The following is a 24,408-nucleotide window of genomic DNA, read 5'->3' as shown; positions in this document are numbered from 1 at the left end:
GGAGCTTTTTCTGTTTATCTGGCCAAGCTTTAATCACAAAATGAACTTTCAAGAGCTCTTGGGCTACTGGGTTCTCAGGATTCATCCCCAAGTACTTTCCCATTCTGACCCCAGGTCTCTCATATGATTTCTGTGTTGTGGGTTGTTATTACCCAGCTGAATAAGCAGATATTTCTGCTCTATTGGAATTACTGTTGGTCCGGGGGGGTGGGGGATTTGGGGGTGTTAGTTCTTTCCCATTCTTGCATAGCTGCCTGCCGAATCATTCCCCTCCTAAACATTCTTCTCCAGTGAAAAACATACTCAAGACCGACATTGCCCACCCTACCCCCCCCCCCGACCCCATAATACAAATTAGGCCTTAGAAATGGATTTGACTGTTCTGCTAGTCTTATAGAGTCCTCAGTTGAGGACTTTGTTTGTTAAAAAAAAAAAACTTCTTAAAACTCCTAACCTCTCTGCTGTTAAGGGGGGAGTTCACATAACGTATTTGTCCTTGTTGTCCCACTGGAACCTCCCTAAGAGGATACACAGTGCTAGTACTGTTATTATCAGGCAAGGTGAAATTATCAATATCTCTTCTACGTTGTTCTAATTCTTGCCAGAGCCTAAAGTGCACTCTTTCCCCAGGAACAGCGTCAATTGCAGTCCGTCTCCCCTCCTGGAGCAGCTGCTGCTGCCTCTGGTGCAATATTAGGATTATATGGAGCATAACTTGATTCCTCCTCCAAAAAAGGAATCTTATTGTTTACATAGAAATTTAAAGCCTGAATTTTCATCAGACCCATATTTGGCCAAAGTACTGAAGTTGCTTTTATTGGCTTTTTAGGCCAGACAATTACACAATATCTAACCATTTATTATATATTTTTTTTAAATCTTTTTCCCTAGTTTCTGTGTTGTTTTTCCAATTCCTCATCATTGTCCCCAAAGGACTATCTTTAGGCACAATCCCAGGGTCTCCACCCCCACCCTGCTGACTCTTGGAACCCTTAATCCCCATCTCTTCCTGACATGCTGCTGTGGACTTTACCACCCACAGGGTACCACACTCCTTCACCTAGGATTAAGACAGAGGTGAGGTATACTGCCAAGCACTTTCCGTGCTTGGAGTACCATACACCCAAGGGCCCAAACCCCCAAGACTCTCTTTCGCCCTTCTATCTTTCTCTTCACCCATCTCCGGCCGCACCCCTTGCGAGACTACGGAACCACAGATTGGGACTCCACACTTGCTTCACCCTAAAAGTGCATCTCATTCACACGCCACACAAGAGTCTCCCTGAGCTCACCCTGAGGCAGTATACGGTAAAGTTTCCCTTACCTCGGTCCATGCACAGAATTCCCGCTCTGGGTTATCAGCAGTTATCCCTGTGCCTGTACTGTGTCTGCCTTGTGTCTGCAGTGTGTCTGTGCCATGTCTTGTAGTGTGTAGTGTGTCATGTAGTGTGTCTGTCCCAGTGCTTCACAGAGCCTGTCTTCAGATTAACAGTCTCAGTCCTTTGTCAGCCATACCAAGAGAACCCACCACCCCCAACAGGACCGCTGAAATCAGCAGGGTGCACCTTCCTGTCTGCGGTGGCAAGAACTCTTGGGTATGCAACAAGATCCTGGATGAGCCCCCAAACTGTGAGAAAAATCTCAATAATTTTCTTCAGACAGGATCTTCTGTGAAGCTATTTTATTCATGATTGCAATGGTAGGCATCCTGTAAGCAGGAGCACACAGTAAAAGTTTATCATAACCTTATATTCCCTATTACCCGACACCTGATTTCTCCCATTTCCTCATTGGCTGAGTACTACAGGTTCACAACATACTTGATGCACTTCTATACCATATATGTACAATTTTATTTGACCAACCATTAATTTCTCCTTTTCTGTTTTCTTTTTTTCCTTTTTTTTTTTTTCCTTCTTCTCTCATGACTAGAGGGCCCGTGATTTTTGATTTCACTGATCTCACACTGCTCGTCCTGTTTTTCTTAGCTATCTTCCTTATTTTGGGGCAGTGGGACCTTCTTATCTTCTTGACATACTCTCCACTGCTATGCTACTGTCTTGCATGCACAATCACTTTTGAATATGCAAGGTTAGTGGAATTTTACACTGCAAAAACACCTTCTATTGCAAAGACACAACTTTGTTTCTCGCAAGTATGTGTTTTGTTTTCATGTTGAACATTGGATGTATGGAAAAAATAAGTGAAAAATTGCTATTATTATTCTGCTCTGTATCATAGAACTATTCAAGGTAATGGGTCTACTTACCAATGAAAAAGTAGCTTCTGCTATTTTACCAGGTTATTGGGATTTTTAAATGTATTGTTTGTTACAATGAAGTCTACAATTTAGATTTATACTTATGAACTAAAATTCAAATTTTTGATCCCAGTTTTCTGAAGTAATCTGTAAATTGCAAAATGAAGATTACTGAAAAAAAAAACTATTTTTATTAATTTATTTGTTATTATTTAAAATCCTCCTCAGATTGTATTCTCAGACTGAATTACATCAGTAATACTCTTGGGTATGCAACAAGATCCTGGATGAGCCCCCAAACTGTGAGAAAAATCTCAATAATTTTCTTCAGACAGGATCTTCTGTGAAGCTATTTTATTCATGATTGCAATGGTAGGCATCCTGTAAGCAGGAGCACACAGTAAAAGTTTATCATAACCTTATATTCCCTATTACCCGACACCTGATTTCTCCCATTTCCTCATTGGCTGAGTACTACAGGTTCACAACATACTTGATGCACTTCTATACCATATATGTACAATTTTATTTGACCAACCATTAATTTCTCCTTTTCTGTTTTCTTTTTTTCCTTTTTTTTTTTTTCCTTCTTCTCTCATGACTAGAGGGCCCGTGATTTTTGTTTTCACTGATCTCACACTGCTCGTCCTGTTTTTCTTAGCTATCTTCCTTATTTTGGGGCAGTGGGACCTTCTTATCTTCTTGACATACTCTCCACTGCTATGCTACTGTCTTGCATGCACAATCACTTTTGAATATGCAAGGTTAGTGGAATTTTACACTGCAAAAACACCTTCTATTGCAAAGACACAACTTTGTTTCTCGCAAGTATGTGTTTTGTTTTCATGTTGAACATTGGATGTATGGAAAAAATAAGTGAAAAATTGCTATTATTATTCTGCTCTGTATCATAGAACTATTCAAGGTAATGGGTCTACTTACCAATGAAAAAGTAGCTTCTGCTATTTTACCAGGTTATTGGGATTTTTAAATGTATTGTTTGTTACAATGAAGTCTACAATTTAGATTTATACTTATGAACTAAAATTCAAATTTTTGATCCCAGTTTTCTGCAGTAATCTGTAAATTGCAAAATGAAGATTACTGAAAAAAAAAACTATTTTTATTAATTTATTTGTTATTATTTAAAATCCTCCTCAGATTGTATTCTCAGACTGAATTACATCAGTAATACATTTAAAAACTCTTGATCCATCACAGACTTCAAGATAACAGATAGCTGCCATTCTTAAACTGATAAACTGAAGATTGGCATGACAGACTGATCACTCTGTTTCTTAGATTTTTACTGGTGGCAGAAAAAAAGATACAAGTTTGAAATTCAAATGCAGTTCCAAGCACATTCTTCATCTCTGAACTGACACTTTTATTTTAAGTTCTCTAAATAAGAAATTCAGTCTGTGGCAGACTCTTGGCATGCAAATTTTTTAGACTAACTTAATAAAACTTAACAAATTAATAAGCATTGGAAAATTGATTATTAAAATGGCCAACAATAATTAACCATGCTATTACCTACACTTGTAATATGCTTCCATCAGTTTTCCTCAGGATATTCCAGGTCACCTAACTGCTCAGATGATAAAAAGTGTTTTTTTAGGGTTTTAAGCTTACTCCACCTAAGCCACAGAAGCCATTTGATTAAATGAATGGTAAGAGCTATTCAGCAAGAAGGAATGATTCCTACTACAACACTTCTTGGAAAAGAACTAGTAAGGGTCAAATATATATGACTCAGTGAAATTCCCAGAAATTAAATTGCACAAGAGCCCACAACAAAATAAAGATGGATCAGAAGAAAAAGTAAAGGCCTAAAGGAACATCAGCAAGACTTATTAAGTATGTTTCTTGACTGAATCCTTCTGTTTCAAGGTGCAGTATACTGTACAGTACTATTTATAACACTCTCGATATTCTGGAGACTCAGAAAACTAATATTCAGTTTTTCAGGAAGTTTTAACCACCACCTAGTACATGGCATGCTGCCACAGACTTTCGTAGCATACTGTTATATCTGTAACTATGAACAATAAACAAACACATTATAGCCCAAATGTTAATATACTATTGATTACAATACATACAGCCCAATGGACATTTTAGTGGAAGTAATTTTGTTGATGTCACAGGCATGAATCAGATCTTCTTGCACTACAGCAATGCCCAGAAGAGTTCATCATTCATCTGGCCAAATATTATTCTTTCTGATGTTTCTTAATAGCTGCATGGTTAGCTTGATCATAAATATCTAAAAAAGGAGAAAGGATGAATTAAAAATAACAAAGAAAGCGTTGATGCTTGTTCATGACTGAGTCAATCTGACTGTTGACCTGGCTCCTATGAATGACAATGCAGAAGGATATAAACGGGAATAATCAGGACATGGGCCTGAAGACACAAGCCGGATTCTCTGCGCAAGAACAGACTTGCTATGTGGCCTTGAGAAAGTCACTTAGGCCCACATCACAGAACTATCTTGGTATCTATTCAAGTGGCACATAATTTAGTTAAATGTTTCAGTATCCTATGAATCTTAGAATTACCCTCTTGAATTGACATAACAGTTCTTTCCAACCTGACAAGAAAGTGTTTTAAATTGAACTGTACATTGAAGATCATGAGATACTCATATACTGTGCTAATGAGGATTATGTGATTGTGTGTAACAAATATTTTCATCACTGATCTGGTCCACTCTATAGAATGCTTTTACTATCCACCTCTGTAGGAGGGTACTACATATGGAAGAGGTAAAATAGCTATACTTTTAATTCTTTGAGTAAAAATTAACTAATCTCATTTTCAACCCCATGATTTTAGATACTATCAAAACTTCCTTCTACCTGCTTGATGGCATTGAGCCTTCAGGGTGTCTGTGGAGTGAAGAAATTTTTGTTACCATTATTCCTTTTTACCCAATAAAATTTTCCCATTGATATGTGGGGAGAGGGGTTTCATGATTTTGTACTGTTTGTTTTAGCACATTCAAGGACTAAGCTCTGTCCAAGTACAGAAAAAAGAGGTCTTTCGTTCCACAGAATTTTTATTCTCTTAACCGTTTCCTGTCTTTGCAAAGCAGTTTGTTTTCACAAGCCAGGTCGAACATTCCATTCAACAAACTTTGGACACCTCCATCCGTGATGATGTTTGAATATGAGAGCTGGGGGGAGTGGGGTGTCAATAAACAGTGCTAGATCTTATTTCTAATTAAAATTGATGGAAAGCTTTACAAAATTTCAGACAGCATGCCAAAGCCAACTGGCACTGAACCGATTTTTACCCCCAGTAGAATTTCAATATTTTCTGATTTTTTTTTATTTTTGCTTAAAAATAATCTTACCTGTGTAATTAGCAGGCTGATATTAATTCCAGTTAAGATCAAAACATTATTTTCAAACCATGTGTCTAAATATTCTTCACATCCCTAAGTAAGAACAGATTTCAAGAAAAATCACTTCGACTTTTGAATTCCCATTGCATATTTATAAGAACATGCTGTTAGAATATATGGCATAAAACTTTCTGCAGGTTATGATGAGTTCTGATATTTACTTGCCAGAAATCAAATAAAATAGTAACGTATACTACAGAGATAGCTATAAAGTTTTTTAAATGATCTAAACTAAGCAGGTTGTTCTGAAGTAAATCTGATAATTTTCTATGGAAATGACTTAATAAAAGGGGATTTTTTTAGTGGTTTTTTTTTTTTTTTGTATAACTAAGAGATTACTTTACAAATAAATGAAAGAATATGTTCAAGTTTTCGGGAACCTTTTGCATCCTGATGCAAATTTTGCAGATTACAGTCTATGCTTATTATGTTGTTTATTTTAAGAACTTATAAATTATTATATAGCATAAAATAGCTATAAATATAATAATTTTTCTTATAAATATAATAAAATAATAATAATAACAGTAATAACAACAACAGTAATAATAATAACAATTATTATTATTATTATTATTATTATTATTATTATTATTAGTGGTTTCTATAGCCTATACCCTGAAATGATCTTTTATGACAAGGAACAGTCAAAATCACAAAATTCCAAACTGATGAGTGAAGGAAGAGAAGAGATGTCATTTGGCAACATGCTTTCTATTAATTACAGTCCTGAACTGCCCATTGAATTCGTGTTTCCATTGGACAGTCCTATTAATACTGGAGAGCTTTTACAGGAGTATGTTTCTTGCTCCACATTTCTCTTATCAGGTGATAATATCTGACCATCAAAATTGGTCCCTTTGTATTAGGACATGTAAATGCTGACATGAACTGGTCTTGGGCAACACGTCTCATATTTCAATGTCTTGCTCATTTCTCTTACTGTGTACTGAAGATGCTTTGGAAACAAATAATGCAAACAGGTGAAGTAATTGCTGTCATTCTATAAATAATGAATAATAATTACGAGTGGAAGAGGCGCTATGTACTTTTTATATATTGTCACTTTCCATTATCATTATTGATTTGTACAGCATTGATTTTTGAATGCCAGGATGCTTACTACTTCATAAACCCTTAGTAAATATCCCTGATACTGATTCTCTGATATTCACAACTTCTGTTTTCTTAAAGTATCCTTAATATAAAATTGCCTACATGACTGACACCTAATGAGTAAAAAAAAAAAAAAAAAAGGTTTCAGTGACAAGTGACAAACTAATGAACATTACTAATATTTTCATATTTGGAAAAAGTGTTTTGAATATTTTTTTCCAAAGTCCCTCTAGTAGCAAAATTTGTATTCTTCAAGACAAGTTTTTGTTTTTGTATTTCTTACCATACTGTATGTTGAATTCCTTGGGACATCGCAAAACCATTCCTTCAGACTAGACTTGGTGCATGAACATGGGATCTGAGTACTACTTTCCTTGTTTTTATTCTTTTCCCACTGTGTGACATCATATCTTCCACAGCATTCCATCTAGAATATAAGTCCTATAACTTGTAATTCCAGTACCTATAAAGTTCCTGTGTTCCTTCACATAAAGGAACTTTCACCCCAACCAGTGCCATATTTGATTTAGTTGATTGAATTAGATAGATATTTTTCCTCTATATTAAGTAGAGAGAGGCTTCTGCAAAGGATAATTCAACCTCATGTACATATAATTTGCAAAGACATGCACTGGATATCTAGAAGCTTAAGAAGGGTAGGTTCTTAAAATACAGCTTTGAAAAGAACATTCTTTTAGACACTAAAATGATTCTAGTATACATGTAAATAGAAAAAAAAAAGGAAATATTAAATTTTAACAATTACCCTTAACTTTTGCAAACACTGCAATTTACAATGTTCACAGGTAATTTCAGTGCAGAAATTGTGTATAAGCAATAAGTATAGTAAGGGAAAGTTCACTGTTAAGTACAGCAAAAGAAGAAAGAAAACTAAGTTACTGGAAAAACATAATGAATGATGTTCCACGATGAATTCAATAAATACAGACATATATTATAAAACACATTTAAAAAAATAAAATTTAAATTTAAAAAAAAAAAAAAAACAAAATAAAACAAAACACTGTTTTACTCTGACCTAGGAACCTAAATAGGGACTGGAATTTGAAATGCTTTTTATTATTCCTTTCTCACTTCTAAGGTCATTTACAGAAATGAAAGGATTTGCAAAAATCCTTTGTTCTTAGCAAGAGGAGATCTTTAGAAAGTCTCCCTTTTCTAATCTGTATTTTTGTAGGAATTTCTCTCTTGTGAAAATACAGCTCAGATATTAAACACTAAACATATACTGTGCACTGTTCAAAAGTGTCAGCTAACACTTCCCAAGAATATGACACAATATCAGTAAAACTAAACCAAAGCAGATCAAACTGTAAAATAGCTTGGAGAACAGAATTCTTGCCATGTAGGAAATTCTGGCAATTTTTCATTCTGAATCAGGATGAAACTTCAGAAACTTCTGTGTTGTTTTGTTGTTGTTTGTTTGTGCTTTTGTTTTGTTTTTTAATGAAAATTCTGTCATACATACAGTAATCTGAGTTGGAAGAGACCCGCAAGGATCACTGAGTCCAACTCAACTCGCATTCATTCTGCAACCATGAGAGGACTGACAGTGTAATTTTCAGCACAGGAGACTGCTGAAGAAAAATGTCTCCTTGTAGTGTTTTGAAGAGTCAGTCCAGAATATTCTACATTTAAATTTTGAAAAAAAAATAGATAATTTAGCTAGAACTGTCATTTTTATATAAAAGTTTCAGTTTAAAAAATCACCCTACAATTTCAGTTTAAAAAATCAGCAGCTTAACCAGTACTTCATATTTTACGAAGAATAAGTTAAAATTTAGTTCTCTAATAATATTCTGAAGCTTTTTTTTTTTTTCCCTCATGCTGGAAATAAGTAACACATGACCTGGGGAAGGCAGTATTTCATTCAAAAGCGTGATTACAGTTCATCTTCATCTTGGCAGATTTGTTATCATTTTATTTGGCTTAGACATCAACAATGAAATATCTACAGGACTCTGAGAACTGCCAAAATATAAACAAGCCCACCAAGTACTTACTAGGGTATGTAGCTTTGCTGAAATCTGTGAGCCCATAACAACTCAATGAAGCTGAGCTCAAGTATGAGCCAGAATATAATCCAACTGTACCACTGACATAATGAGGTGGCCATTAATCACTACAGAAATCATGAATCCAATGAGAGAAGACTTGATTTTCAAAGAACAGATTTTAAATATACATTACAAATGCATTTATAATCTTGAGTCTAGACATACGTGCTTTGTCAGTTATCTGGAATCATAAATTATATTCAACATTTGTCAAGAACCATGTAACTCACCTCTACAGGAAGTCATATTAAGGGACTCACAGCTGATCTATAAAAATGTATTAAACCATACTAAAATGTAAAGCTGTAGTGTTTGTAACTAGAAGCTTGTGGTTCAGGATTAATTTGATGAGAGAGTAGCAGCCCGCTGGTCAAAAACTTTCTTAACAACTTCAAAAATAATTGATCCCATAAAAATGCTTTAAAGGACTTCTTCTGAAAAAGGAACCAAATTACATGCTGCCAGGCCACAGAAATGATTATGATTAACAGTTAAATGTGTGTGCTGAAAGTATTGATTTGCAAGCTAATTTGAGGCTTTAAGCATTATTTCTGAAAGGCTCACTGAAAGGAAGAGTCGCAGTAGGAGCTCTGCTTTGACCTCATAGCATTGTTACTTGCCGATGGTTCAGGTCGGCCTTCAGACATAAACAGACCAAGTGTTTTATGTTATCACACACTGCCGAAGATATTAGGAAACTCATACTTTTCTTCAGCTGCTGTAAAGTTCAGTGACCAGAACTGCTTCTGCTCCTACATACACTGACAGCCTGACAAATGGCTAATCTCATCCATGCTACTGTAACAGCAAGGAATCTGCACCCTCTTCCAACCCCCACCACATATTAGCAGCAGATCCTGAAAAAGTAATCCTTTATTAAAGGTGTGTATTTATTATAGTTGTTAAGTAAATTCTGATTGGTGATATTTTATCTCTGTGGTTTTTTGTTTGTTTGTTTGTTTTTTCTCCTTACATTGTGCTGCACAGCATTCAGAATGTTCCACTCGAGTTCCTTCTCAGCCAGACTCTTATTCCCATATTCAGAAATAACTTCATCAATTCTGGTGTTCCACTGATGATGGACCTGTTCATAAATATTTATAGCATTTGGTACATGCATATTGATGACTGTGGATGGATAGTATAATCCTTGATCTTTTATTGATATCCAGATTTCTTCAGGGTCACTTGCAAGCAGTATCATTTCAGCCAATTTGCTAAATATGATCTAAGACATGTCATAGCCATTGGACTAATAGTAAAGTTGAAAGCAGAAGGGGAAGAAAAATGAGGTGACCCAAAGTACATACACAGTGCAGGCAGACACAAGGCGACTAGCCCAAAGGGAGTCAGAAAAGCCACGGAACATAGTTTAGATGCACATTAGCTGTACTGAAATAGTAAATATTGCCTATCATATTTGTTAATAAGCACAGTTCCACATAATAATAAGCAGGGGAAAAAAATGGATTTGATACCTAATGTGATGCAAACTCTGGATATGTATTGCTTTGAGGAAGGGGAGTTAGTAGCTCACGTTGGCCCTAGATCAGGAATCTTTGTACAGACTGTTAAAATATACCTTCAACGGTCATTGAAGTAGATAAGCTGATCACAAAGAGTGTGATTATACAGAGTGTAGCAGGGAATAGATGCATGTGAGAACTCCTAGACCATTGAAAGTTTTGATTACAAAACGAAATAACAACAACAACAAAAGGCTTCTCCAATTCATTCCAGTTGATACAGCCATTTAACAACAAAGTTTAAAAGCTGGCACAGTGAATGATGATGTTACTATCATTTATTATACTTCAGCAGCACTTTAATCATGGTTGAGATCTAGTGACGTTACAGTTGATGTAAAATAAATTTAACCGCAATCTTTCAACCAATTTTCCTAGCACAAATAGAACTGACTCCAGACTGCACCATTCCTGACAGTTCAAATCTTTCAATATATACAAATACAATATAAATCTGGGAGGACTCTATCATTATAAATTAACATTTAATAAAGAAATCTTGATTATACATATTCACTTTGATGGAGAAAAACTAATTTATTTGTGCTGTGATGAACAGCAGTGGGATTTAGAGAAGCTTATAAAGTTTATGAGACCAGTGTCATGGGGTTTTTCTCAAACCACAGATTTTTGAATTGCAGAATAGGGAAAAGGCCTCCTGTACCTTATGAATTTGGTACAGATTCCATTCAGTACTGTGAGGAGTTCTTAAACTACTGAAATTGCTATTTACAGAAAAATGAATGACTGAACAAAGCTTTAAGGAAGTACAGTTACTAGTGATAGCAGCTATGTTTGTATTTATTATTGCTTTCTCTTGTCTAAAGCAAAGGTAAATATTCCATGTAATAGATCTCTACTTGGATATCAAAAAGGCTCAAACAATAAAATTCATAGTATTCACAGTTCATTAGTTTACTTTAAATGTCATGATACCAGTTACTCCTACTATCAATTGCAAAATAGACTATCATTATTATCCACTAGCAGACACAGATTGCCATCTGATACTTTCTCCTAAGTCTGCTAATGTCCAGGAAAGAGGGACTTTTTTGGTCATTCCTCAAAATCATAGAAAAATGTAATAATAAAAAAGCTGTCCCTGTGTCCCTGTCACTGATGATTCTACATTCCGGAACAGGAAGAGTATGTTTTGTGGAAAATCAGAAAAGGAAGAATTGGAAATGCTATTTCCATGTATTCCTTTTTACAACTATTCAACCATGCTGAATTCCTCAAATTGTTTTCCAAGTCCTCTGCTGTGCCTGCTGGACATGTAGAATGTTCAAGTTCAAACTAATAGTGATATAAAATGCAGTGAAAACTTTTTTTTTTTATAATCAATTGCAAGAAAGTATTTTGAAATTAACTGCAATCCCATGTAACAATTTGTTAACATACCACTTCTTTCTTCAGAAATACCAGCACTGGTATTGTGATCTGGGTGACAAATACCAGGACTTGAAAACACATATACTAAAAAGTAAAAATAAAAATAAATTACGGATTATGGATAAATATAATATTGAATAAGCAAACAGTGAATAAAGTATTCCAGAAGCTCCTTCATTACTATTACACAGTTTTTCCAATAAAAGATATTTTTTCCCCTGGAAGCCCTCAGAAAATGACATCATAGTTACTGCATTTTTGACTAAGTCAGGCTTCAAGTAAAGCACAACTCAGTGTTTTGGAGTTGATGACAAAGCCACAGCTTTCATGGAAGTGAAGAACAAAAGCTATTGGTAAGCAGCAAGCAGCTGTGCTCCACTGAAGAAAACACTTATTTCATTATTTCCTCTTTGAATTATCATGGTGAGACCTAAAAGTTCATGCTCAGGCAAGAACTCCTTTAAGCCAGAGGGTGCAAAACAAAACAAAAAGCTCATGGATTTTATTCATTTTCAATGAGACCAAATCCTCATCCACAGTGTTTAATTTTCAAACCCATGGAAGTTAGAAATTAGACATTTCTGACTTTATCATCATCTAATAAATTGTGAGGCAAACAGTAAATGTCTAGGGTAATAGCCAAAAGGAACAAGATTCCTGGATTCCTCTCACTGCTATGCCCATTGATACTTGTAGTGAGCACATGACTCAGTATAAAAGTTCTCTGAGTTCTCTGCTTCAGCTTTCACATAGTCTAAAAGAGGTTGTTCAAAAATTGTGACAATAAACAAATGAGGAGGGAAAAATGTAATCAAAGCGATCAGAAGAATGCATAGTTAAAATATAATTTTGCAGAAATGAAAAAGCCTTTCCCTTAGAAAGCATGCATCATATAGACATATGAAGTATACCTGCAGGTCTACAGAGGTAACAGCTGTTCCTGCTCTGTTTAAATTCTGCTTTTTAATCATACTGTCCTTTTTGATATTATAGCCACACTGCAGACACTTGTGCCTTCAACCTGCAATATTGTGGGGTAGGCTTTTCTTTACTTCTTCAGCACATCCCAGCATGTGAGCATATACTGAGAGAAAGTTACTCTAGTAAGTTCAATACCAAATTAATTTTAAAGCTCCTAGCTTAATAAATACAGAAATCTTTGCTTCAACAAAATGCAATTGTTTTTGTCACTGAAAACATTCATGCAGTGATATCAGATTTGTTCTGATTTGTTTGGAGCCAGGATTTTATCAAAAAATATCTAACAGACGATTATACAAACACTAGAAAACATCAAGACAGGATCACACAAGTTTCACTCACATTTTCACATATTTTCCTAGAAAGTTAGAGTCTGACTTTCACTTACTGTAACTAGTAGACTTTTGATTTCCTGAACACTTCCAAGGAATCCCATGGCTGATGTAAAAGTAATAAGAGATCCAGCTCCAAGTAATATAAAAGAAATACATGACACTGGTTGGTTCTCACCTGAAGAAACTGTAACACAGTGCATTCACATTGTCAATTCATTTTATTCAATACTTCCACTTACAAAACTTACTCCAGAAAAAAACAATAAACTTTTACAATTCCATTACTGAAAAAATGGAACTGGCCATAATGAGATCAGAGAACAATTAAAAGTTATATATGTTATAGTTTTAGTTACAGTTTTTGTTCACCAAAAATTATTATGACATGTGCAAATCCTGTGTGGACATAGAATTTTCATTTAATTGACTCCAATTCATTGTTATCCTCCTTCTTTGCACCTGGCCACTTTCCCCTTTCCATTTTACTGGGTTTTGTATAGATATAGAAAGTAGCAGGTGTTCTCATTGCTCCCATCTCAAATGCTTCATCTCACAGTTTCCTCACTGGATGGGTGCGCTGGTGCTCCTTGGCAGAATCAAGAAAGACAGCTCCTTAAGAGGACAGCTATTGTCACGTGGCTCAAAACTTACTTCTCTGTGAAATAATTTGATAGATGCTCTGGGAAAACGGAGAGCACAAGTGCCAACTGGTGTTTATTCCAGCCAAATACCCACTTAAATAATATTGCCAAATGCTGGCCAAATGCATTCTGATAAATTATATATAGAAAAGATCAATAGAGCTGATTTATATTTCAGTGATTCTTCTACAAGCCATACACCAAGTGAGATAAATAAATTGTACAAATTGTACTCATATATAAATTGTAGATGTACAGATACATGCTGTAGTTTCTCCTATTTTAATAATCATATTATCTAATAGTGGAAAATATACACAACAGAATAAATAAACTATGCATTTCAATTCAACACTGCCACCTTGTGAAAAAAATAAAAGTCACTGTTTTTGTTGATGTATCTTACAATTGTTTGAAATTAAAAAAAAAAAAATTATACTCACACAACACACTGAATAAATTGTTTCTGTCAAATAAAAGCCACAAGCCAAACATCAAAAGCATAATACCCAGAGCCTGGGGAAAAAAAAAAAAAGGATTACTTTTTTTAATTCAAACCATTTTTAAATAATTAATTTGAAGTTGCTAAATAAGAAAAAAAAACTTACCAAGAAAATTCCATTGAAGACATTTAAGTAATATTTCCATGCTAATACTTTATTTCTTGTTTTCATTCTTCTGTTTTCTGTTTTGAATTGTAGCTGAAAATATAATCATATATTCAGTCAATATGAAACATATAACTAAGCCTATCGATTACTAGGGGATTTATTTCCTCCAGATACTGTTTTAGAAATTTAAACAGTCACCTGATATATTGAACAAAAAATGGAAGGATCAGCAGAAGCATCAACATGGTATCTGGTCTCAATTGCCTCTAATGTTATATTGTACACTTTTTTAAAAAACATTTTTATTAACTATTGAAGACATTTGGAGGCAGCATGTATATAGAAAGCTTTATATTGAAGAGCAGGCAAGATTTACAAAGGTTGTCATACACTTGTCCCAGAACTGCTGAATACACTATTAACTATTATATAGTTAACTATTTATTAATGATACTAAGCAAAATTAAGACGGTGAAGCAGTAAAAATATAAGCTCCCTTCATCTACGCATCTTGATTCAAATTTTGTTGAAAACAGCTGATAAAGTCTAATGATTTCAGTAAGATCCAGCACACGGTTCTAGCAAAGACCTGAGACCTGTCAAACAATGTAACCAACTCTTGTGTCCTAACTCCAGAGTATGATTTTCCCTTTGAAGTGAATCTCTCAGTCATCCCCACTTACTTCTTATCACGTAAAATGTAATGGGATGTGAAAAGTTGAATTTCTTTCAAAGGAAATCAAGAGATGAACTCTGTCATCAGTAGGATATGGGCACTCAGTGGAAGGACAAGCCTAGACCCTGACCATAGCAACCTGCCTTGAAATACTTGTAAAATGTACATCAGGACCTGTGTACCAACTGTATCACTCTACTGATTAGATTAGTATGCTGCTGCACTTGCAAACATAGACAAAGCCTTAGGGAAGCCACATAAGCATTGATGTTTTCAGCATATTCCAGGATAGTTGAGCAGAAAAACCCTCAGCACTGTAAAGTCCCTGATGCTAGACTTCTTTTTCTAAATATCATCATTATTATTATCATTATTGGATAACATATATTATGGGTCTATCAAGATTCTTGCACTGAGAGTGAAACTCATACATTTGCCCCCCACCAGTTCCTTTTCACCTGTCTTGTATCTTCTGTAAATATACTCCAGCATTCTGGTCTGCCTGGCTTGGTGATAGAAGCTGAAAAGAGCCAAAGAGTGGTGTTAAGAGATGGCTTCTGCAATGGCAGCCCACTGGGACTGTCCTGCTCCTCTCACTTGTAAGGTAGGCAGGCACACAAACATGCACAGACTCGTGTGCATAACCAGCATGTGCATCCTCTTTGGAAAGTATTTTCTAATCCAAAGGGATGTGTTTAAAATGAATTTTGCAAGTTCTCGTCTTTTGTCTGAATTGCTACAGATTGATTACTGTTTGATTGTAAAATCAAAGAAAATGATACAGATGAAGCTTTTATGGTCAAAAACTATCTTACATTATTACTAACGTTACACACAAAATGTTATATACATATCAAATTTGTTGATTAGAATAAAAGATTCAGCAAACACCATCTTTTCTTTTCTTGGCAAGATTCTCATTGCCTGGATTATAAAAATTTAGTTGCTGAATCACAAAACAAAGAAATATAAAAGCTTCTCAAACCAGCTTCACATTGGGCTTGGGTCTATAATGCACCATGTAAACTTACAAACAATATTAGACAAATTAGGTAAATGTTTTTTGCATTTTCCCTGGAGAAGATCCACTGCTTTTAAGAACAATTAAATTTCATAAGAATTTTCAAAGCTGGAAGTGTTGAAACATTGTTTTGGTGCACAGTTCTAATAAAAATAAATAAATAAATAAAAAGGAAAGTAAAAAAGGTTACACATTGAATGTGAAAACAGGTATCTGAAATTGTTCTGTTGTAATGATTATGTGATTGCAATTCTTTATTTTGAGGTACCTTAAGAGTAATTCAATTTCTCTTAAATCATTTATCTGGAAAATATAAATATTATTTTTATAAAATGATATATACTTCACATTCAGTGGCTACAAGAAAATCCTTACCACCTCTGAATATTTCTGTCTTACCTTTGAGAGCACAATTTCATAATGATATGTTTCTTCCTTACTTATGTGCATTTTAACCACATATTTACACTATGGAAGTTTTCTTCTGTTGATCATCCACTACTTCCTGGTTACAGAAGGCAGGCCTACAGAAACTTCTTTTTTTTGTTGGTAAAGTTGTTGGCCAAATGCAGGACACAGTGTTTTGTGGTTCAGTCACCATGATCACAACAGAACTCACATTACAAAACAAGTATCAAATGTGCATTCAACTGACTGCTTGAAAATGTTTTTAACATGACCATACTGAGAATTTTACTGGTTTACATGATTCTGCAAAGAATCAGACATCGCGGCGTGGATTTCAAATGGATGAGTTTTCATAGCTTTAAGATTTGAATATCATACTGATCCGTAACACTGGTAAGAAAAAGTTAAATAGATGCCCTTGAATCCAGTATCTTGAGTTTAACAGACATAGGTCTTTCAGAAAGGTACTCAGTCTCTTTTAAAGATACTGGGAGTTGGAAGAAAAAACTTCTACCCTTGATGGTTAGTGTGAATTGTAGATCCTTCACAGTATCCACAAAAGCACCCATTTTCTATGCAAAATCTGTCTCCTAAATTTCAGCTCTCATTTTCCTGTTATACACGTCTCTCTTCCTTGGCATTAGGAACAGATGTCCTCCCTGTAAATACTGCTCTGAACACTAAAATTATATTGTCTGTGCTCTCCCTGACCTAAATTACTTCTGCTTGATGGAATGATGTGGATGTACTGGGTCTGGCTGGCATGGAGTTAACTTTCCCTGCAGCGGCCCATACAGTGCTGTGCTCTGCACTGGTAGCTAGAACAGCCCTGGTATAACACCAATGTTTTGTCTATTGCTGAGCAGTGCTGGCACAGCACCAAGACTTCCTCCAACCCCCACACAGCCAGTAGGCTGGAGGTGGGCAAGAAGTGGGGAGGGGACATCAGCACGACAGCTGACCTAAACTGACCAAGGGGATATTCCATACCGTATGGTATAACACTCAGCAACAAAAGGGGGGAAAGGGGAAAGAGAGGGATGGGCTCTCGTTATGAAGACATCTGTCCTCCCCAACAACCACTATGTGTATGTGTATTGAGGCCCTGCTTCCCAGGACACGGCCGAATACAGCTCGTTGATTGGAAGTAGGGATTTCTTTTTCTCTCTGTGCTTCTGTGCAGCCTTTGCTTGCTTTTTTTTTTTTTTTCCATTTTCCCTTTCCCTTTAATTATTATCTCAATCTGTAATTTTTTTTTTTTTTTTCTCCAGCATACTTTCTTCTCCTGCTCTTCTGAGGAGGGGAAGTGAGAGAGGGGTTGTGGTGGAACTTGGCTGTCCAGTATGGTAAAACCACCACAGTGGACTCCTTAATTCTGTGACTTGGTATTTTCTCTAGCTCTGGAGTAATTTGTATGCAAGCTTTTTTTTTTTTTTTTTTTTTTTTAAACTATTTCCTTTTCCCCCTCAGCCCCAACCGGTGAGCCAGGCCAGCGTCCCCCACCAAGGTGGGACCCCAGCACACCTCTGAAGCACAGCTGTCTTACTGGCCTCATTTGCCATGTCGATGGAGTTCTCAAGATAAAATGGGAGCAAAAATACAGACTGAAATTCGACTTTGCTAAACTTTCTTTTTGTCTTTGGTTTGCTTTTATTCTAATTTATGCTCAAAACCAAGTTCCTGTCCCCGATTATAAAAACAAGCAACGACATGACGGAAAGGGTGGCCAGATATTTCGTCCCTCGCAGACGACCCCGACACAGCTGAATCCCGAGGGGCGCTCCCGCGCCCCGGGCGCGAATCGCCGAATGCTGGTGAAGTTTGGGCCCTCCCGCTTGTCTTCCGAGCGTCTGCTTCCCGTTGCTGTGGTGACGCTCCCAGGGCAGCAGCGGCGTTCCGGCGCTCTCGCCAACTGCCGCGGTTCGTGGCTGCGGGGCCTCGAGGCGGAGGGCCGATCGGCCTGCCTCCGCGGCGACCGGGAAGGTGTTGGCTCCGGTAGGAGGCTGGCTGCACGAGAAGTGAGTAGCCACTCGGAGCAGGTCGCGGAGACCCCCGGGGAACGGGTGCGCAGAGGGTCGGACTACAGCTCCCAGCATGTAGAGGGGTGGCTCCCCCGCCCTCCCGCGGAGCAGCGGCGGCAGCGAGCAGGTGCTCCTCCGCGGTGCCCTCTGGGAGTTGTAGTTTCGGGGCGGCTGAGGCGCGCTCAGCGTGTCCCGTGCCCGGCGAGCCACGGGGATGCTCGGTGCCTGTGAAGGAGCGGGCGTGAGCTGCTTCCCCTGCCCGAACTTAGGGTTGGACTACGCTCCAGATATTCTCTTATCACAAACTAACATTTTTCTTACATTTTAATTGTTTCTTCAATAGTCTGAAGTGTTCAGAACAAAGTTATGCTATTTCTTTTCATATTCTAAGTGTAATGTTCAATATCTATATCGGAATAAATTTATGCTAAATGAGCACCCTCTTTACTTTGGTTCATGCAGTGCTAGAAGTTGATATTTTCTTTGTGGAGCTTTGAAAGCAGATACATGCTATGGAAAGCAGAATGTCAGAAGACACCGAAAGAATTGAAAAAGAAATAGAAATTGAACTAGGCAGAATCAGTGTTTCTTCCTTTGAAGCAGATGATCCTAACACAGAGGTACCAGAGGAAGCTTTGAGTGACACTGAGACAGTAAGTATTCCATGGGCTCACACTCCTTTTATTTATGCTTGAAAGTAATACAGGGTTCAGAAGGCCTAACTGGTGAATGAACTTTTTCCTGACATACCGAACCTGAGGATTTCTCCTCAAAAGTAGTCTAAGTAGTATGGCTTCGTGAAAAATATAACCTTCAGTGGTGACAAGAAAATAAGAGATGAGCATCAGCATTCTGCTTAAGTGAGAAAACAGACTGATAGCTTATTTATAAAAAATATTGTTTTATGTAAATATAAATTATTTTATAATAAATTTATTTTAGAATCTGAAGCTAGAAGGGTTTTTGTTTGTTTGTTTGTTTTTAAAGCTAAAAAGGTAGATTAAACCTGGATAAATAAACCCATGTATATTCATTTAAATCTGTATTTAAATGCTACAAGAGACTGTCTTATGTTTGAAGACTTCCTCTTATTGATTTCATATAAATTGGTGCTTGAGCTCCCTTTTTTTTGTGGGACTTCTTTTTTGGGGTAAAGATTTTCCTCTGAAATCTGATTAGTTATTTAGGCCATTTTTTCATTTACTTTGATCTTTCAGACTCAAAAGAAATGGCCTACAGGATATTACAGTAGATGATTTTGTGCATATGTAACTATATTTGATATGAATAAAGGCAGGCCAAGACATCAGTGCTGATTATTTATATTCTTACATGCTAAATGCCAGCAATGTTTACAGCTATTTACAAATCTAGAGAAGGCAGTCCATTTTCCCAAATCCTTGCAAAGACAATCTGTTGAATAGAAAGTATCTATGTAATAAAGTAATTTGAAACATCTGATGTATATGCATACTTTAAATGTTTATATCACCAACTTTGAAATTGAATATTATTTTTTTTGAAAGAGTTGTAATATCTTTATGAAGAAGAGTCTATGCATCATGTGTATTGGTTAATTTTTATCTTGATGCTTTTCTTAATTTCTTGGTCCAAGCCAATTACAAAGAAAATGTTAATTGAACAATGTTTCTGGAGATAGCAGAAGATAAGTAACTAAAATGTGTTCTGATTTGATTTTAATTAAAATGTAAGTAAAAATGAAAATTATTGATTGTTGAGTGGACGACAAGGCAATGGGAAGAGTGGGAATTCCCAGTACAAAAACTGGGAAAAATTTTGGTAGCAGCTACTAATAAATTTTCATCAGTGCTTTAAAGGAGAAGTCTATAGGAGTCTACATTCTTGTATATTATGTATTTGCTTATAGTTGTGGTAGTCAGTTGAAAATGTAGAATTTATGTGAAACATCGTGCTTTTCTAGATTTCAGATGACTTGCCAGAATTGATTGTCTCCTACTTAGACTTCATAAAAAACAGAAATCAAGATGCTGAAAAGGTTATACTGCAAGACTTAGAAGATGATGAAACTACAGGTAAGCAGGGATCAGAGTTAAAATACGTATGCACCTCATATTGCCCATGGAAGTTATATTATCAATATACAACCATCAGTAAAACAATACAAACCTTAAAGTAGAGCAAGTAGTGAAACCTATCTCATCATCTCCTGAAAGCATGCTGAATCTCTAGAAATAGAATCATGCAATGCGGTCTTCTCAGGTTAACCTTTCAGTATGAATTTATTTTTTTCCTAAAAGTTCATCTGATGCTAATCTATAGATCAAGGCAAGTTACAGGTTCATTTTTAGAAACAGAACCTAGGCCAGGTTCTTCATTAGAATCTGAGATGCAGTCACCATGAGCTGAAATTAAAAGTGCAGATACAATTGAGCCCCAAAGGATGTTTAAAGTCTGTCTGTAGAGATACTCAAGCCATCGCTGAATGAAATGGCTTTGTAATTGGGAGCAATCTTCCGGTGCCTGCTGTGTGACTGAAGCGAAGCTCATAGTTCATGTGTTATATTAGACACCTGGAATTGTCTGGTCCATTTTAGTTATTCACAGCATCATGGGTTTCAAAATCATTTAGTGTAGTGGTCTTTGTGAACAAAAGTTCAATGTTGTCTCTACGGTTTGATACTTGGGGAATGTTTCTTTTCATCCTTTTTGTAATAGGCAGTTATTCATTATTTTTGCATTTTTTGTCAGTTTTTGAGCCGTCTAAGTTCTGTATTTTTCTACCCAGCATATGTCCCACTGTTTTATGCTGTGTATTTTTTTTGCAGATACAGTTTGCACACGCTAGGTTCGTACAGAATCATTGTGTGTGTTCCAGTTATATGTATCTGCTGCTTTTAATTTGTAAGAATGACTCCCATATATGTTTGATCAATATTTTGTGGTTTTGTTTTGTTTTAAAGAAAAAATATGCTTTATTTTTTTGTAGTGTAAAGAAATATAGTAGCTACGCAGTGTAGAGCAGAACTGGGTATTGCTACGTGCTTTCTCTCTGTGTACTAGATTATATATTTCTTTCTTCTTTAGGTAACAATTATGAAGTAGTTCCTTGCCATGCTTCAGATCACTTGTCAGAGTTGGCTTCTGAATATAACGAAGATCTCGAAAAAATTAAAAAAAGGGTATTATGTATTTAATAATATTTATAGTGAACAAAGTTCTATTCCGTAATTTGGATAATTTAAGCTCGTATAGTTGGCCTCCTAAAGAGACATATAGATGTGTTCAGTTTTATTCCTATTAGACTAACCATATGGTATTGAGTATGTGTATGTTATTCTTCAGAATTGGGACTCTATTGTAATACACCGTATCTATAAGATTTAAAATTTGGAATAAATTTTCTTTATCAGTGCCTTATTATTTTTATGATGACTGGAGGATGTGTTACTGTTAATCTTGTACCTAATATATCTCGTTATTTTATAGGAAATGTTAACATAATAAAGCCTGTAACTTTCAAGGACAAATCAAGAGTTATGAACCTCAGTTCTTTTATATTTTAATGGGATTAAAGTGAATACCTTGCTGAAGTTTGTAGAGAAACACAAACGTGTGTTTAATTTAATCACTTTTTGCAAACATGGATTTTTATTCTCAGAGGACCATTGTTTAAAACAGCAAAATTACTGTTTCTCTTTTTTATTTTTTTTAATTACTGTGACTTCAGCTGTATTACAAATATTAATGTATATCCCAAGCATGTGATGAACAGATGATAAATAAGCAGGAATAGATTACTTCTTGCCAATAAAAAAACAAAACAAAACAAAAAAAAAAAACAGCAAACCTTGTTTCAAATGTACTGCTTAAAAATTTAGTAAGTAACTAGTTCTTTGGCTACGTCTAGAACAGCATTGATGCATAAATGTAGTTCTTACTTCCATAGAAAGTAAAACAAAAAAACCCAAATGCAAAATACATATTTTTCCAGTTCAAAATGCAAAATACATTAAAAAAATAATAATATTTATATATAAATAATCCTTCACAAAATACTGTGATTTTGGGGAATTGCTCCAGTATTTCTTAACTCTGGAAAACATTTTTTGACTGATGTGCTTGCATTATTCAGTTTCCAAGGATGCTATTCATCAGTAAGTTTCATATTATTATACTTGTCATATGATGGAAAGATTATTCTTGTTATGGAGGATTTTTATAATGTTCTGCTTTTAAATTTCGTTGCTTGTTTCTTAATGACAATATTAAACCATATTAGGTACTATTTGAAATTGAAAATGAAGATTTGCAGATTGCTACAACACCTAGGTATAGCAGTCAGTCCACCAATGAAGAAGTGGTCACTGATGACCATTTTGTTGCAGGTAAGCAAATGCATTATTTGTTTGTGTTGATCTTTAGCATCATATTACTATTTTCTGCTTTTCTGTTTTCATGAGTATCATAATATTATTTGTAAAGAATTGCATGTTACAATATGCAATAGACTTCAGGGATTGGATGTACATGAGAAATGTCTGTGCTTTTATCTAATTTAAGGATCTCAATGCAATCTTTCTTTTCAATGTCTTGATAGAAATTTGTTTCAAAAAATACTACCCCAAAATGATTGAAATAATTATAATTATAAAAAAAAAATACAAGTGGCAGATTGGAGGCACTAAGCACGTTGTGCTTTGGCTGCAACTTGTTTTATTTTTTATAGTCACATAGGAATGTTTCCCTTCACCATGGCCTTTGTATATTTTGGGGTAGAGTGGATCAATTATAAAACAAACAAACAAAAAACTTCTGATAGCCACAGAAGGCATTTATCCTGAAGCCAATGTGTAATCCTGATATATGCATTGGTAGAATAGGCACAATTGTGGCAGAATCAAAGGTTGCAATAGTAAGTGCCCATCATGATTATAAAAGACATCAGTAATAGAAAAGACTTGTAGTTCCGATTTCCATGGGGATATATATTGCTGGCTATATCAGCACAAGATCATTTTTGTTGTATTTTCTTGTTAATGCATAAGTACCATTTATTCTCCTCCAATGCTTATTATTAAATTAAATAAAATGTTTGCTTGGTTGATTACAAATTTGTAGCTGATGTTGAACTGAGCATAAGCCTTACTTATCCTGAAATAGAAGAAAAATGTAGACAAGAATTAGAGCAGTGGGAGAAAAGACAAACTGAGCTTGAAGATGAGAAGAGGAAAAAGTGGAAAGCTGAGAGGGAAGCACAGGAAAAAGAGAATGAAGAAGAACATGCCAGAAGGGTGCAGCGTCTGGAGGAATTTGAGTCTGAAAGAATGGAGTTAGAGCTTCTGCACAAGGTAATTAATGATACTTAAGCCAATATGTTGTTGCCACCTAGATCAATTGAATTCAAGATTTAATGCAAAAAAGAGAGTATTATCACAAACGGTATGACCATCCTAAACTATCTGCTTGTGATAACCAAAGGAAAGCATAAGACATAAGTACCATCTTCTGTTGGGATTCCTTTTTTTTTTTGTTTGTTTCTTTGATAAACAGTGAATTGATTTACTATGTTAAATGGTAAATTATTCTTCAGGCTTTGCCTGTACTGAATTTTCACTATATGATACCAGCGAAAGTACTGGAAATGTTGTGCTAAATTACTCACAAACAAACAGTGCTCACAGTACCTTATTGGAAAATACTTTTGACCTCTCACCCCTATTTCACGTTTAGATGAAAAATCTAAATATTAGATTGAAGTAATTTGAACGAAATTCAGTTTAGCTCAGGTTGTTCTTCATCTGGGTAGAAGTTACTATATTCCCTTTTCTTGTCTATGTCTGGAAGGCTGAGTCAGGCTTCATCTACTGAGTTCCATCAAAACAGAATATGACTCCCATTTTGACTTGCTTATCCCTTTGGTCGGTTTAGGTCAGCTGCCCTGGTGATGT

General features: G+C 35.6%; 2 protein-coding genes across 17 annotated transcripts in view; one reads left to right on the top strand and one right to left on the bottom strand.

Annotated features, from left to right (window-relative positions):
- Positions 1–2,599: 2,599 nt before the first annotated feature.
- Positions 2,600–16,538, bottom strand: TSPAN19 (tetraspanin 19). 3 transcript variants are annotated; one of them, XM_083845336.1, is made up of 10 exons: positions 16,449–16,538; positions 15,487–15,548; positions 14,350–14,442; positions 14,185–14,257; positions 13,154–13,284; positions 11,794–11,868; positions 9,840–9,950; positions 7,072–7,215; positions 5,622–5,705; positions 2,600–4,529 (listed from the first exon to the last, which is right to left on the bottom strand). In XM_083845336.1, the coding sequence occupies exons 3-10, from the start codon at positions 14,413–14,415 to the stop codon at positions 4,458–4,460; spliced, it is 756 nt and encodes a 251-aa protein (XP_083701462.1). In that variant the 5' UTR covers positions 14,416–14,442; positions 15,487–15,548; positions 16,449–16,538; the 3' UTR covers positions 2,600–4,457. The 3 variants fall into 3 exon arrangements, with proteins under 3 accessions (XP_083701462.1, XP_083701461.1, XP_083701463.1); XM_083845335.1 differs by lacking the exon at positions 15,487–15,548 and having other exon boundaries at positions 16,449–16,514; XM_083845337.1 differs by lacking the exon at positions 16,449–16,538 and having other exon boundaries at positions 15,460–15,529.
- Positions 16,539–17,404: 866 nt separating this feature from the next.
- Positions 17,405–24,408, top strand: part of LRRIQ1 (leucine rich repeats and IQ motif containing 1) — a 112,453-nt gene continuing 105,449 nt past the window's right edge. For 10 of the 14 annotated variants that reach the window (XM_083843652.1, XM_083843658.1, XM_083843657.1 and 7 more), the window contains exons 1-7: positions 17,463–17,604; positions 17,928–18,475; positions 18,941–19,131; positions 20,421–20,532; positions 21,545–21,639; positions 22,740–22,845; positions 23,579–23,808. In XM_083843652.1, coding sequence (XP_083699778.1) covers positions 18,991–19,131; positions 20,421–20,532; positions 21,545–21,639; positions 22,740–22,845; positions 23,579–23,808 — 684 coding nt within the window. In that variant the 5' untranslated portion in view covers positions 17,463–17,604; positions 17,928–18,475; positions 18,941–18,990. The other 4 variants (XM_083843653.1, XM_083843655.1, XM_083843656.1 and 1 more) reach the window with 4 other exon arrangements.

The sequence above is a fragment of the Anser anser genome (assembly GCF_964211835.1).
Source record: "Anser anser genome assembly, chromosome: 1".
Lineage (NCBI taxonomy): Eukaryota > Metazoa > Chordata > Aves > Anseriformes > Anatidae > Anser > Anser anser.
The sequence above is the reverse complement of the archived record's forward strand: the minus strand, read 5'-3'. Positions and strand labels throughout refer to the sequence as shown.